Source organism: Ptychodera flava, chromosome 22 (assembly GCF_041260155.1).
Source record: "Ptychodera flava strain L36383 chromosome 22, AS_Pfla_20210202, whole genome shotgun sequence".
Lineage (NCBI taxonomy): Eukaryota > Metazoa > Hemichordata > Enteropneusta > Ptychoderidae > Ptychodera > Ptychodera flava.
In genome coordinates this window covers 28,879,533-28,893,759 of record NC_091949.1, presented here as the reverse complement: position 1 = coordinate 28,893,759, position 14,227 = coordinate 28,879,533, and the positions used below count along the sequence as shown (strand labels likewise).

Genomic DNA, 14,227 nt, shown 5'->3' with positions numbered 1-14,227 from the left:
AGGACAAAAAGTATATATCTCAAGAAGCACATCATAATGAGATAAGGGGGTGGGGATGGTGTGGAGAGTGTGAGAGACATTGTTATGTTTAAAAGTAGGCATTTTACGTTTACCTTAATATAAATTGACAGCATTAAAAATGAGTTTGGCATGCAATATTCCCATATTTTCTGATTGAGTGCTTCTAAAGATACAAAATATATCGCTCAAGAAGCATGTCATAGAGGGAGGGGGAGAGATGTTGTTATGTAGAAAATGTAGGCATTCTACGTTTACCTTAATAGAAACTGACAGCATTAAAAATGAGTTTAACATGCAATTTTCCTATATTTACTGATATTTACTGATTGTGCTTCTAAAGGTACAAAACAAGTATCTCAAGAAGCACGTTCATCTTTGAAATGACATCCGCGTACGAGGATGCCCTTACACGCATGCGCACACTTATGCTTTCCCCTGCTTCTAATCGTGCTTTTTGTATTTTTTTTGTAAACTTCCATTCCTGGTCCATGTCACCGTCAGTTTCCCGACCGTTGAACCCCCGTGTTGGACCACTCAGGATTTCGATGTGCCGTCCATATTTGTGGTTAGAAGCGGTATAATAGCAATATGCGTGGGCTATAATTGCAACAGGTGTGCTATGTATTGTTCTTGATATTGTATCTCTGAACATTTTAGTCAAAATGTACGCTCTTCAAATTAGTAGTCACATTATATTGCGTTCAAATTGGACGGCAACCCGGAGAATGCACTCGACGCTCGTTCGTAAACTTCGACGACTTCAACTTTTGAAGGAAAACGCCGAACAGTGTGTTGAAGTGCTGAAAAGTTCCAACTCGAAGTTTGTGCTGTTCTATGATTCAAAGCCCCTGATGACGAAGAGTGGAAGCGATCTTGTCGTAGCCCTTAAAAGTTTACAAGGTTTGTGGAAACTTTAGACACATAGGCGTATGGGGACGGGGGATGGTTCGGCGCCCCCAGGGGGGCAGGGCGCTGTTGCGCTGTATATGGGTAGATGTATCATGGACGTCTGTTTTTACGTCCATGGATGTATGGAATGCTTGATCATACCCACCCATGGGGGAGCTGAACCATCCTCAATATGACTGTGCGCTGTACATTTGTGTCAGTATTCATGAAACTGCCCCCCCCCCAAGTCGTTAGGGGTGGACCCTTTGATGTCGGGGGGGGGGATGGTTTTGGAAGATTGATGAGGTGGCATTATTTTTTTACATGATTCATTGTATATTATTTTCCCCACCCTCCCACCTTTTTTGTCACGCCTTCTCTGGCTGATTTTTATTCATTGACATTTGCTTGGAATTTCTTTTTAAAAACCTTCCAGACCCCAGGTTATCAAATGGTCCACCCCTTAGTCAGCTATGGGTCAAATGATAGTATTGGTAGGGAACCTTTGTTAATCCAGAAAGTTTCAAAGTCGTGTGGTCAGGTGTATAGTGGTATTGCTTTAATCTCTATGATACATACATTGGTTTCAAATTCAGTATTTTAGAATTGGCGATAGATGTAATCTTTACTAATAATTTGTAATTTGTCAGATGGAGCTTACTTTTCAGCAAATTCACAAGAACTGTACAGTTGACAGGATTGAAACTAAGACCAATGTTTCATTTCCAACTTCAGTATAAAAGATGATCATAGTGATCTCCACAACATTGTCTTTTTGTTCTTAATTGGTATGTAATATGCAAATTGGATGTAAAATTAAAACAAATTTTATTTCAAAGAGTTCAACAAAAGGTTGAAAAGGTTTGGCCCTCCAGATGTAATTACTGTTACAAGTGATATTGACAAGTTATTGTTAAGTATAATGTAATCAAATGGTAATTAGCTTTTGACCATATTTCATGAATAAATGCCTTTATTTGACCTACACATGTGTATACTAAACTAGGAAAACTTGCTATTGTGTGTGTACATACATTTCAACATGCGTGCACATGATCACATCAAGTTCCTGCGTCCATAGTAATCAATGTGTAGTTGTAACAAGTATATAACTCATAGTGACAAACAAGTATAAAGCTACAGAAACAATTGCATTCTTCAAAAAGAGGATTAGAAATAGATATGTGAAAACATCTGTCTGCATGGAAAACATGGATATAATCTTGGAAAATGAATTTTTCATACCAATAGTACCAGTTAGTGGTGTCAAATGTACTTGTCTATAGGGAAAAATTGAGAATGAAATGATCTGCATTTTTTGGTCAAAGTTTGAGTCAAGGCTACAGGGTGGTGGTTTCTCGCATTATCTTTATGACCAATGGACTGTTAAGATATTTCCATTACTTTACATGGGTGAAAAGTTAAATTTCGTTTTGATCCATTAATATGTGTTTTTATGAGAGAAGTGAACACTTTTATGATTAAGATTCGTGTAATGTTTAACCTTTTCAGTGTGACTTTTAAGAACTTCTTTTCATCAACATTTTAACGTGGTAATTTCTTTAGATTTACAGGAAAAATTTCAGAGCTGTGATGAAATTCTCAAGACATCTGTCCTTCTGTATAACTATGACAACAACAAAAATGAAGAAGTATTTGCCGTTGAAATTCCTCCAGGAACAGAAGTCAAAGATGACTTAGGTGAAATGTTGTCTGGTAAATTTGTGACCCCAAGAAAGGCTTTAATGCTGGTGTCTGATAGAGACATTGGAATGCTTTCTCAGGTAAGTCTAGAAATTTAGGGTAGAATATGCCTTAGGGAAGTACTCAGACTTTTCAAGTTTTTGGTCTGTCACTTGTATGGGCTCATTTTGAAGCCCAAGGAGTAACAATATTTTTGTCTTGGTTTAATTCTGGTATTTTGTCCTGGTTTAGTCCATGTGTTCTGTCCTGGTTTAGTCCTTGTCTTCTGTCCTGGTTATAAGACCTTGTTTTTATCTGGTTTAATCCTTGTGTCTGTCCTGGTTTAGTCATTGTGTCTGTCCTGGTTTAGTCCTTGTATTTTTCATGATTTAATCATTGTGTTTTTTCCTGGTTTGGTCCATGTGTTTTGTCTTGGTTTAATGCTTGGTTTGTCCTGGTTTGGTCCTTTTCTTCTGGTTCAGTTATTATCTTTCGTCCTAGCTTAACTCTTGTGTGTGTCCTTGTTTAGGCCTTGTCTTTGTCCTGGTTTAATTTTTATTCTTTTTACCTTGTTTAATCCTTGTGCTTCATCCTGGTTTTGTGTTTTGTCCTGGTTTACTAAGTCCTTATCCCTGTCCTGGTATAGTCATTGTCTTCTGTCCTGGTTCAGTCATTGCCTTTGTCCAGGTTTAGTCATTGCTTCCATGAAATGAAGTGAAAATATGATATGAACTTTCAAAATGGACATAATATGCAATATTGTAAATTAGTGTTATTTGTTTGATACAGATAAAATCCAGAGGGACTAATTGGTCATGTCTATGTGTTTGGGTGTGAGTCTCTGCGTCCGTGCGCCCATTTTATGCAAATTACTCAGAGATGTAAGGAGTGATTTCTTTCAAACTTTGTACAAGGATTACTCCCTATGTCCTACATATGCACCTTGACTTGTTCTGTGATAAGATCCAATATAGCCGCCAGGTGGCCATTTTCTCACGTTTGTTTTTAATGTCCAGAACCATTTCTAAGACATGCCCATACAAATTTCTTATATAGATAAAACACTGTAGAATACCCATGCACATTGCTTTGTTTTGTAATATGATCCAATGTGGCCCCAGGCAGCTATTTTCTTGCAATTTTATTGATGTCCAGAGCCATTTCTAACACATGCCTTGACAAATTTCTGTTAAACTTGGCACAAGGACAATGATCAAATATGGCCACCAGGTAGCCATTTTCTTGCAATTTTTTAAATATCCCAAGCAATAACTAAGGCATTCCTCCACAGATTTATTTTAAAGTTGGCACAAGAACAACACTGTATGACATACATAGCATGTCAAATGACTTCATGATATGATCAAAAATATTGCTGCCAGATGGCCATTTTCTTGCAATTTATTTATCTCTAGAGCCATTAATGAAAAATGCCTAGACAAATTTCCACAGTAACCAAGTCAAATGTCTTCATGGTATGATCCAATATCACTGCCAGGCAGCCATTTTCTTGCAACTTTTTCTTTTCATTGCCATTAGTAAAGCATGCCTTGACAGATTTCTTTTTAACTTGACAAACGGACAACACACTATGACTTTACGTAGGTATGTCAAATGTCTTCATGATGCAATCCAAAATGGTCACCAGGCCACAAATCATCAAAAGTTAACATTACTGGCCCATTAACAGCCCAGGATTTCCCTTTGCACCCTGCACTTTCAAGTCCAGTCACCTTTTACTCTTGTGCCTATAAAACTGAGCTTCATACATTGCCAGACCAACAATTTAAGAAATGTAGAATACCTACAGTCATGTCTTCGTGAATGACTGCTACATCTGTCCACCCGTATCAATCTTTATCACAAACCAACACTCAGACTTCATATAACCACATTGCAGCCATTGATCACACACCCAACTATTTCTAAAATCTAGCTAACTAATTCCATTCAAAGATCAGACATCAAATGCACATAAGTATTAATATACTCCACCATTTTCCATATATCTGCTTTCCGATATCACTCAACCATCATTTTCGTCAATGGTTTTGTAAATTCATAAACCAAGTTTGGACTATGTCATTAAAAATGATGTGTTTTCATTAATTCTATTGAAGGCAATATCGTACCTTCATTGGCATGGTAACAACCAGTTCTGCTCCAAATGTGGTTCTAGATCAATCAAGACACCATCCGGATCACATAGACACTGCTCAGACTGTAAAACTACTCATTATCCAATGGTCAGTTTTCCTTTTCTTTTTATCAACAAACTAGCATCTCATAAGTAATTTTGTAAAAATATACAGCTGCAATTCATAATCCCTGGTCAAAGTATCAGTTGGTATTTACATTTGCATTAAAATCAACTGTTTGCATTGTATTGTGTCTTTTGTTTTCCTTTAAAGTGATATCAAGTTAAACAATAATGCTGATAAACATAAATACTCTAACAACAGCAGTAATTAAGCTTGTGATGAGATAAATGAATGGAAAGTGTCTTGTGAGGTGACTAGATAAATGAATGGAATGTGTCTTGTGAAGTGACTAGATAAATGAATGGAATGTGTCTTGTGAAGTGACTAAATAAATGAAAGGAATGTGTCTTGTGAAGTGACTAGATAAATGAATGGAATGTGTCTTGTGAAGTGACTAGATAAATGAATGGAATGTGTCTTGTGAAGTGACTAGATAAATGAATGGAATGTGTCTTGTGAAGTGACTAGATAAATGAATGGAATGTGTCTTGTGAAGTGACTAGATAAATGAATGAAATGTGTCTTGTGAAGTGACTAGATAAATGAATGAAATGTGTCTTGTGAAGTGACTAGATAAATGAATGGAATGTGTCTTGTGAAGTGACTAGATAAATGAATGGAAAGTGTCTTGTGAAGTGACTAGATAAATGAATGGAATGTGTCTTGTGAAGTGACTAAATAAATGAATGAAATGTGTCTTGTGAAGTGACTAGATAAATGAATGGAATGTGTCTTGTGAAGTGACTAAATACATGAAAGGAATGTGTCTTGTGAAGTGACTAAATAAATGAATGAAATGTGTCTTGTGAAGTGACTAGATAAATGAATGGAATGTGTCTTGTGAAGTGACTAGATAAATGAATGGAATGTGTCTTGTGAAGTGACTAGATAAATGAATGGAATGTGTCTTGTGAAGTGACTAGATAAATGAATGGAATGTGTCTTGTGAAGTGACTAGATAAATGAATGGAATGTGTCTTGTGAAGTGACTAAATAAATGAAAGGAATGTGTCTTGTGAAGTGACTAGATAAATGAATGGAATGTGTCTTGTGAAGTGACTAGATAAATGAATGAAATGTGCCTTGTGAACTGACTAGATAAATGAATTGAAAGTGTCTTGTGAAGTGACTAGATAATTGAATGGAATATGTCTTGTGAAGTGACTAGATAAATGAATGGAAATGTGTCTTGTGAAGTGACTAATAAATGAATGGAATGTGTCTTGTGAAGTGACTGATACATGAAAGGAATGTGTCTTGTGAAGTGACTAAATAAATGAATAAAATGTGTCTTGTGAACTGACTAGATAAATGAATTGAAAGTGTCTTGTGAAGTGACTAGATAAATGAATGGAATGTGTCTTGTGAAGTGACTAGATAAATGAATGGAAAGTGTCTTGTGAAGTGACTAGATAAATGAATGGAATATGTCTTGTGAAGTGACTAGATAAATGAATGGAATGTGTCTTGTGAAGTGACTAGATAAATGAATGGAATGTGTCTTGTGAAGTGACTAGATAAATGAATGGAATGTGTCTTGTGAAGTGACTAGATACATGAAAGGAATGTGTCTTGTGAGGTGACTAGATAAATGAATGGAATGTGTCTTGTGAAGTGACTAGATAAATGAATGGAATGTGTCTTGTGAAGTGACTAAATACATGAAAGGAATGTGTCTTGTGAAGTGACTAGATAAATGAATGGAATGTGTCTTGTGAAGTGACTAGATAAATGAATGGAAAGTGTCTTGTGAAGTGACTAGATAAATGAATGGAATGTGTCTTGTGAAGTGACTAGATAAATGAATGGAAAGTGTCTTGTGAAGTGACTAGATAAATGAATGGAATGTGTCTTGTGAAGTGACTAAATAAATGAATGGAATGTGTCTTGTGAAGTGACTAGATAAATGAATGGAATGTGTCTTGTGAAGTGACTAGATAAATGAAAGGAATGTGTCTTGTGAGGTGACTAGATAAATGAATGGAATGTGTCTTGTGAAGTGACTAGATAAATGAATGGAATGTGTCTTGTGAAGTGACTAAATAAATGAAAGGAATGTGTCTTGTGAAGTGACTAGATAAATGAATGGAATGTGTCTTGTGAAGTGACTAGATAAATGAATGGAATGTGTCTTGTGAAGTGACTAGATAAATGAATGGAATGTGTCTTGTGAAGTGACTAGATAAATGAATGGAATGTGTCTTGTGAAGTGACTAGATAAATGAATGGAATATGTCTTGTGAAGTGACTAGATAAATGAATGAAATGTGTCTTGTGAAGTGACTAGATAAATGAATGGAATGTGTCTTGTGAAGTGACTAAATACATGAAAGGAATGTGTCTTGTGAAGTGACTAAATAAATGAAATGTGTCTTGTGAGGTGACTAGATAAATGAATGGAATGTGTCTTGTGAAGTGACTAGATAAATGAATGGAATGTGTCTTGTGAAGTGACTAGATAAATGAATGGAATGTGTCTTGTGAAGTGACTAAATAAATGAATGGAATGTGTCTTGTGAAGTGACTTAAATGACTGAAATGTGTCTTGTGAAGTGACTAAATAAATGAAAGGAATGTGTCTTGTGAAGTGACTAGATAAATGAATGGAATGTGTCTTGTGAAGTGACTAGATAAATGAATGGAATGTGTCTTGTGAAGTGACTAAATACATGAAAGGAATGTGTCTTGTGAAGTGACTAAATAAATGAATGTATCTTAAGAGGATTTTCATCAGTTCCCCTTTGTAGAGGTCCAACCTAATTCATCTCTGCTGTGTGCCCCATGGCAGCCCTGATGGTCACTCTGGCTTTCAGGTCTCGCTGAATATTTTCATTATCTTACGCTGTTTATTGTCAAGTAGGCAATCTCTTTCAACAGTGTATGTATTTTTCTGATCATTTTACAAATTATGAAAGATGTGTGTATTTCATTCAGTATGTGATCACTGTGTAGCTTTGTGCCACCTGGCATGGAGTGCTGATTCTGGTTAAAACTATTTTTCGTTGAGATCAATGCGCATAATGTAAATATGGTTGACATGTAATTGCACATAATTTTCTGATATTTGAGATTAAATATCAAAATGCACACATTTTAAAAACAATTCTCAAGAAAAAAAATTAAGTATTAATAATGATACATAATGACAATTTATTAATGTGATAAAATTGGAACATTTCCATCCATAATGAAAAATATCCCTAATGATTGTCATTGCCTAGTGTCCAATCAAATTGCTGGTACCAGACACATCTCCAAATGAAGGGTTCTGAGGTAGACTGATGTACACTGTGACTCTTTGTCTCTGATCCCATCCATTCTCCACATTCCCTATTATACAACCAGAATCAATGTGTCTCAAATCCATTACTTGTCAATACATTCTGGTATTTTGATTTTATTTGCAGACATCGCCAGTTGTCATCACTCTGGTTCACCATGGAGACCATTGTTTATTGGCAAGACAACCAGAATTTCAGAAGAATTTCTATTCAGCACTAGCTGGATTCTGTGATATTGGTATGACATTTTAATTCAGTGAATTCCCTGATATTGGTATGACATTTTGATTCGTTGAATTCTGTGATACTGCTAGGACATTTTAATTCAGCTGGATTCAATATAACATTTCTTTAGCAGAGCTAATTTTCTAAAACCTCCGTTGAAAAGACCATCTTCAATTATCTAGGGTTGATCATTTCATTTTCTGTGTCCAATATGAAAATAAACTCCTTAATAGTATACCGTACACATAGTTACTGTTAGTTATAGTAATTGCATTATCTATAAAATAACATGTAGTATTTTTTATCATGAGAGAACCCAGTTGTTATTGATCATGTATTTAAATGTATTGTAAACAAGTAACGCTGTTTATTGAAATACATGTCTTATTATGTGCTTGATTACTGTACTGGGCTACAGTAAGTTATTCCATCTTCCAGTACTAAACCTAGGGAACTTGCCAACATTACAACCGCGGCAAAGCAAGTGCATAGGTAACTGATTGTAATACAAACACTAATAGTAATTAATATGTAGTCTAACTGTGCCTTGTTTATCTATACTTTGTCGCTGTCAGTAAGAAATCTCAGCAGGGTGGCGTTAAATGGTACTGTCTTCAGGAAGTCCATGCCAAGTTGATTTCTTATATTTATGTTTGGCAAGGAGACTTCTCATATCTAAACCAAGCACCCCGTGGTTTATTAGCTCTTTATCAGTAAAATAAAGATGCCGCTTCTATTTACTTTAAGGTTTTCCAGTACTTGTTGCTATTGTAGTTTCTGTTTGTATTACAATCAGTTGTCTATGCACTTGCTTTGCCGCGGTTGTATTAACTTTTGAGTATTGTTTTGTCTATTTGGCACTTCTGGACCTGGAAACTGCATTTACAGTCACATTTGTGCACATTGACAAATTTATATTTGGCGGGGACTATGTCACTGACGATGACTTGTCATTCAATAGCATGAGAGTCTTCCAAAATAGTCTATTTCACCATAGACTGAGTTTCTCTACAACAGTCTATTTCACCATAGACTAAGTTTCCCTAAAACAGTCTATTTCACCGTAGACTGAGTTTCCCTAAAACAGTCTATTTCACCGTAGACTGAGTTTCCCTAAAACAGTCTATTTCACCGTAGACTGAGTTTCCCTAAAACAGTCTATTTCACCGTAGACTGAATTTCCCCAGAACAGTCTATTTCACCATAGACTGAGAGAATAAGACTGTTTGAGCAACTCTAAGGCAAAAGGGAAAAACAGACTTGTGTAGTTATCCAAATATGGCCAGTCAATGTGTTTGGTAACCTACTACATTCAATTTTCTCACTGACGTACTGAGTTCCTCTGTTATCACATGTTTTGGTTGCAGACAACACAACCACCTCCATTTTACATCCTAGAGTGTGTGCACATATAGACAGTGCCTTTAAACTTAGACATTCAACAGCGGTTCTGAACTGTTAACCAGTCAACAGTTTGAAAACTGTTGACCAGTGACTAGCTATTTGCACACTTCGATGCCAAAATGATGCATATGACATGATTGTAAATGAACAAGTCACGTTAAAGAGATTAGAAGAGATGTGCTACATGAACAAAGTACATGGTATATTATGATAATGAGCAAATGAATAAGTTTATCATTTGCAAACACTGCCATCTTACAAAGCTTGTCTATGGTATTGAGAGGACATGAGTTGTGTAAACAAAAACTTTTGACGTCTATTACTGGTTGACCAGTGTCATTGAAAATACGGATTAGAAAATCATATCTATTTGAAATTGACGTTAGCATAAATGTTAGTGTGATATAGATGCATTCTGGCAGAGTATTTAGCAATTTTAACAATCACTTTAACACAGCTTAGTTAAAGAAAAAAAATTGCCTTTTAATTCTACTTCCTAGCTTACCAAGTATATTATAATTGTAGTAACTGGTCTTTCTTTCTGCAGTGTTTCTTTGTGATGCAACAAATTAGAGCTCTAACTGGGTACAATGATCATTCTTACTGCATTTTCTCTCATCAGGGGAGACTTTTGAAGCAGCAGTCGAAAGAGAAGTCGCAGAAGAAGTCGGTTTAGAAGTTGATAATATAAGATTTTTTTCATCCCAGCATTGGCCATTTCCAGCCAGTAGTTTGATGTTAGGATGTCATGCAAGGCTAAAAGAAGGCACAGAGCAAAAGGTAAATCTGACTTTTGAAAAATATTGTATTTGTTGATTAGTCAAAGCAAGGCACCACTGATAGATACCCTCTTAGCTGATACAGGTTGATTTCATCTGTTCAAATTGACTTTTTCGATCTGCATTCTGGAATGTGACATGGTTCACTTGAAAGTGCAACTTTCTTTTTTTCATAACTTTTGTATATATTTATAACACATGTGTGATATCAAGTGATCTGAGATTGGGATTGACAATATTGTTTCACTCTGACCAGTCAGTCTTGTCTAGTAGACCAGTGAATACCAATGCATTGTACGATATTAGAGTGTCACAGGTCAGTAAACTAAGACAGCAGGCTGGCAAACCAAACTACAAGACTGGTAAACAACATTGCAAAATAGATTAGACTACAAACTAGACTACAGGACTAGAAAAGTAGACCACAAGAATTATGTCATACTGTCTGGACTTCACAAAATTCTGATAGGTGTGTTGACTTCACTTTCCATCTGTAATTTCACTCACTTTCCAACTTTTGTTAGCTCCGCTGTCAGTGACGCGGAGCTTATCAAATAGGTTGATTTCCGTCGTCGTCCGTCGTCGTCCATCGTCTGTCGTCGTCTATCGTCCGTCAACTATTGCCTTCTCCTCTGAAACTGCAAGTACAATTGCTTTGAAATTTTATATGCAGCTCACTGTGGGTGACCTCACTTAAGTTTGTTCCAATTGTGGTGAAATTTGCATATTTGTATTTTTGGGGCATTTTTTGGTGTTTTTTGGTAAAAAAATCTTCTCTGAAACCGCTTGTCTGATTGCTTTGAAATTTGATATGCAGTTTACTTAGGGTGACTTCAGTCAGATTTGTTCAAATTGTGGTGAAATTTGCATATTTGTATTTTTAAGGCAATTTTTGTCATTTTTGGTAAAAAAATCTTTAAAAATCTTCTTCTTCAAAACTACCTGTCAGATAGCTTTGATATTTGGTACATATGTCCCTAGGGATGATGTTTTTCAGATTTGTTCAAATTGTGCAGAAATATGCAAATTTGCATTTTTAAGGCAATTTTTTGCGATTTTTGGTCAAAAAATGTATTTCTCAAAAAGTACTGGTCTGACAGTTTTGAAATCTGGTATACAGGTTTCTATAGATGAACTAAGTAATGTATATTGAATTCCTGATGAAATCTGTAATTTTGTATTTTTGGGGCAATTTTTGCCATTTTTGGTCAAAAATGTGTATTTCCAAATGTACTCATCTGAGAGCTTTGAAACATGGTATACAGCTTCCCATAGATGAACTAAATGATATTTATTGAAATTATGATGAAATCTGTAATTTTGTATTTTTGGGGCATTTTTTGCCACTTTTGGTCAAAAAATGTGTATTTCCAAAACTACTCATCTGATAGCTTTGCAATTTGGTATACAGGTTCCTACAGATCACCTTAATGATATTTATTGAAATTATGATGAAATCTGCAATTTTGTAATTTTGGGGAAATTTTTGCCATTTTTGGTCAAAAAATATGCAAATGTGCATTTTTAATGCAATTTTTTGCGATTTTTGGTCAAAAAATGTATTTCTCAAAAAGTACTCGTCTGATAGCTTTGAAATTTGGTATACAGGTTTTTATAGATGAACTAAATAATATTTATTGAAATTATGATGAAATCTGCAATTTTGAATTTTTGGGACAATTTTTTCCATTTTTGGTTAAAAAATGTGTTTCTCAAAAAGTACTGGTCTAACAGCTTTGAAATTTGGTATACAGGTTTCTATAGATGAACTAAATTTGATCTTTTGAAATTGTGATGAAATCTTCAAATTTTATTTTTGGGGGCAATTGTTGCCATTTTTGGTCAGAAAATTTTATTCTCCAAAAAACTACTCATCAGATAGCTTTGGTTGACATGTTCTTAGGATGATCCGATGTGATATATTCAAAGTACGATGAAATCTTCTATTGTGTATTTTTGCAGCTATTTTAGCCACTTTTTTCTGGCCACTGCATTGAGCTATCAAAGATTTCCACCTTCTTCATCAACATCCGTCAAAAATAGTTATTCTCTACATAAACACAGCGGAGCTATATCGGCCGCTAGGTCGCTTGTATTACTTACTACTATGTTACCTCAGACTCATGACATTTGTTATCTTTTAAAGGGACAAAGCCATTCTTTTTTGAGCTTTTCCTCATGGATTTTGTTTGATATGAAAAAGTAGTTTGACTTGTTTGGCTTCTTGAAACATGCTGAAATACAAGTCAACTGTGCACAAGCTCAACTCTGCTTGCAGCCAGATAAGATTAAACATGCAGCAGCATTGTCTGCACCAAAAAATCAAGTTCTAATATCAAGTGTACAACTCTCACCATGCATGGCTGAACATATACTGTTTACATAAAGTTTGGACATCATGTAAGTTTTGTAATGAAATCTTAATTGTTCCTTTCATACAGCTATAAGGATAGCAGCTTTTCTTTACATAGTGGCAATGTTTATCCATCATAGCAAAGCAAGTCAGAATGGGAAAATCCATTTTATTAAGAAATCACAAATGAAATCATCTATATGCATTAAACAAAAAGGTAAAGCAGTCCTGCACTGTTATCAATCTGTATCCTGAGTGACTTTATGCAAGTATTCCATGTTTCTTGATATCATAAAAAGAGTAAAAAAAGAGCAACTTTGTCACTTTAAGGTCAATTTAAGAATGTCTGAAAATTTTCTAGGGCCAGCCCTACCAGTACATGCAGTATAGAACTTTCTGGTATCAGCAGTACCAAGCTTTGGCTAAGAGGGTTTCAGCAGTGCCTTAATTGCTTAGGCTTAGAGGGTTTCAGCAGTGCTTAGGCTTAGAGGGTTTCAGCGGTGCCTTGTTTTGGCTCAGAGTCAGAGGGTATAAGTGGTGCCTTGTTTTGGCGTAGAGGGTATCAGTGGTGCCTTGTTTTGGCTAAGAGGGTATCAGTGGTGCCCTAGGGTTTGGCTTGCTTTGGCCAGGAGAGTATCAGTGGTGCACTAGGGTTTGGCTTAGGGGTACATTGTTCTATCATAAGCTCTTTCCCCTACTGATCAAGCTTTAGTGTAGAATAAAATTAGTGCATGCCTCAATTTAGGTGTTGATAACCTTAAAATGTTGCTTTGCCACTGATTTTCACAGCATCAAATCTGATTTTATTTTTTTTAATGTTTTTCTTGCCGAGTTCAGATAGCCTTGGATAAAGCAGAACTTGAAGACGCTCTATGGTTTCACAGAGATGAAGTTAAAAAAGCTGTTCTGTTTCAACCAAAACATTTCACAAAAACAAGGACAGACAAGATGCCATGGTTTTCAATTCCACCACCATTGGCCATTGCACATCATCTGATAAAAAGTTGGGCTTTGAATTGACTTGATAACTTCACGGAAATACGGGTATAAATATTATGCAATATCAATTGACTGTAACTTTGACCTCGAATATTTTGGGTATTTAAATTTGACTACAAATATCAGAAATATGGAATCTTAATAAAATAATTAACTTATATAACTTGACCTTGTCCTTGTTTTTCATAATTATATTTTTCTGCTGCACACTGTGGTAACAGCCAATATAACTACCTAGTAACTTGACTGTAGCAGACTTCTCCGGAAATCACAAAGCCGTTTCCTGTGTGTGTGCTATTACCAATCACATACTTGCAAACCATAGAATGGCCT

The 14,227-nt window shown here is 35.5% G+C and overlaps 1 protein-coding gene across 2 annotated transcripts; it reads left to right on the top strand.

Moving 5' to 3' along the window:
- The first annotated feature begins 510 nt into the window (after nt 1–510).
- On the top strand, nt 511–14,057 carry LOC139123131 (NAD(P)H pyrophosphatase NUDT13, mitochondrial-like). Of its 2 annotated transcripts, none has more exons than XR_011549603.1 (6): nt 511–921; nt 2,476–2,693; nt 4,713–4,838; nt 8,261–8,372; nt 10,386–11,061; nt 12,628–14,057. XR_011549603.1 is itself a non-coding variant. In XM_070689146.1 (6 exons), exons 1-6 carry the CDS (start codon nt 684–686, stop codon nt 13,913–13,915), a joined length of 1,035 nt encoding a protein of 344 aa, XP_070545247.1. In that variant the 5' UTR covers nt 518–683; the 3' UTR covers nt 13,916–14,057. The 2 variants fall into 2 exon arrangements, 1 of the variants encoding a protein (XP_070545247.1); XM_070689146.1 differs by having other exon boundaries at nt 518–921; nt 10,386–10,543; nt 13,733–14,057.
- The last annotated feature ends 170 nt before the right edge of the window (nt 14,058–14,227 follow it).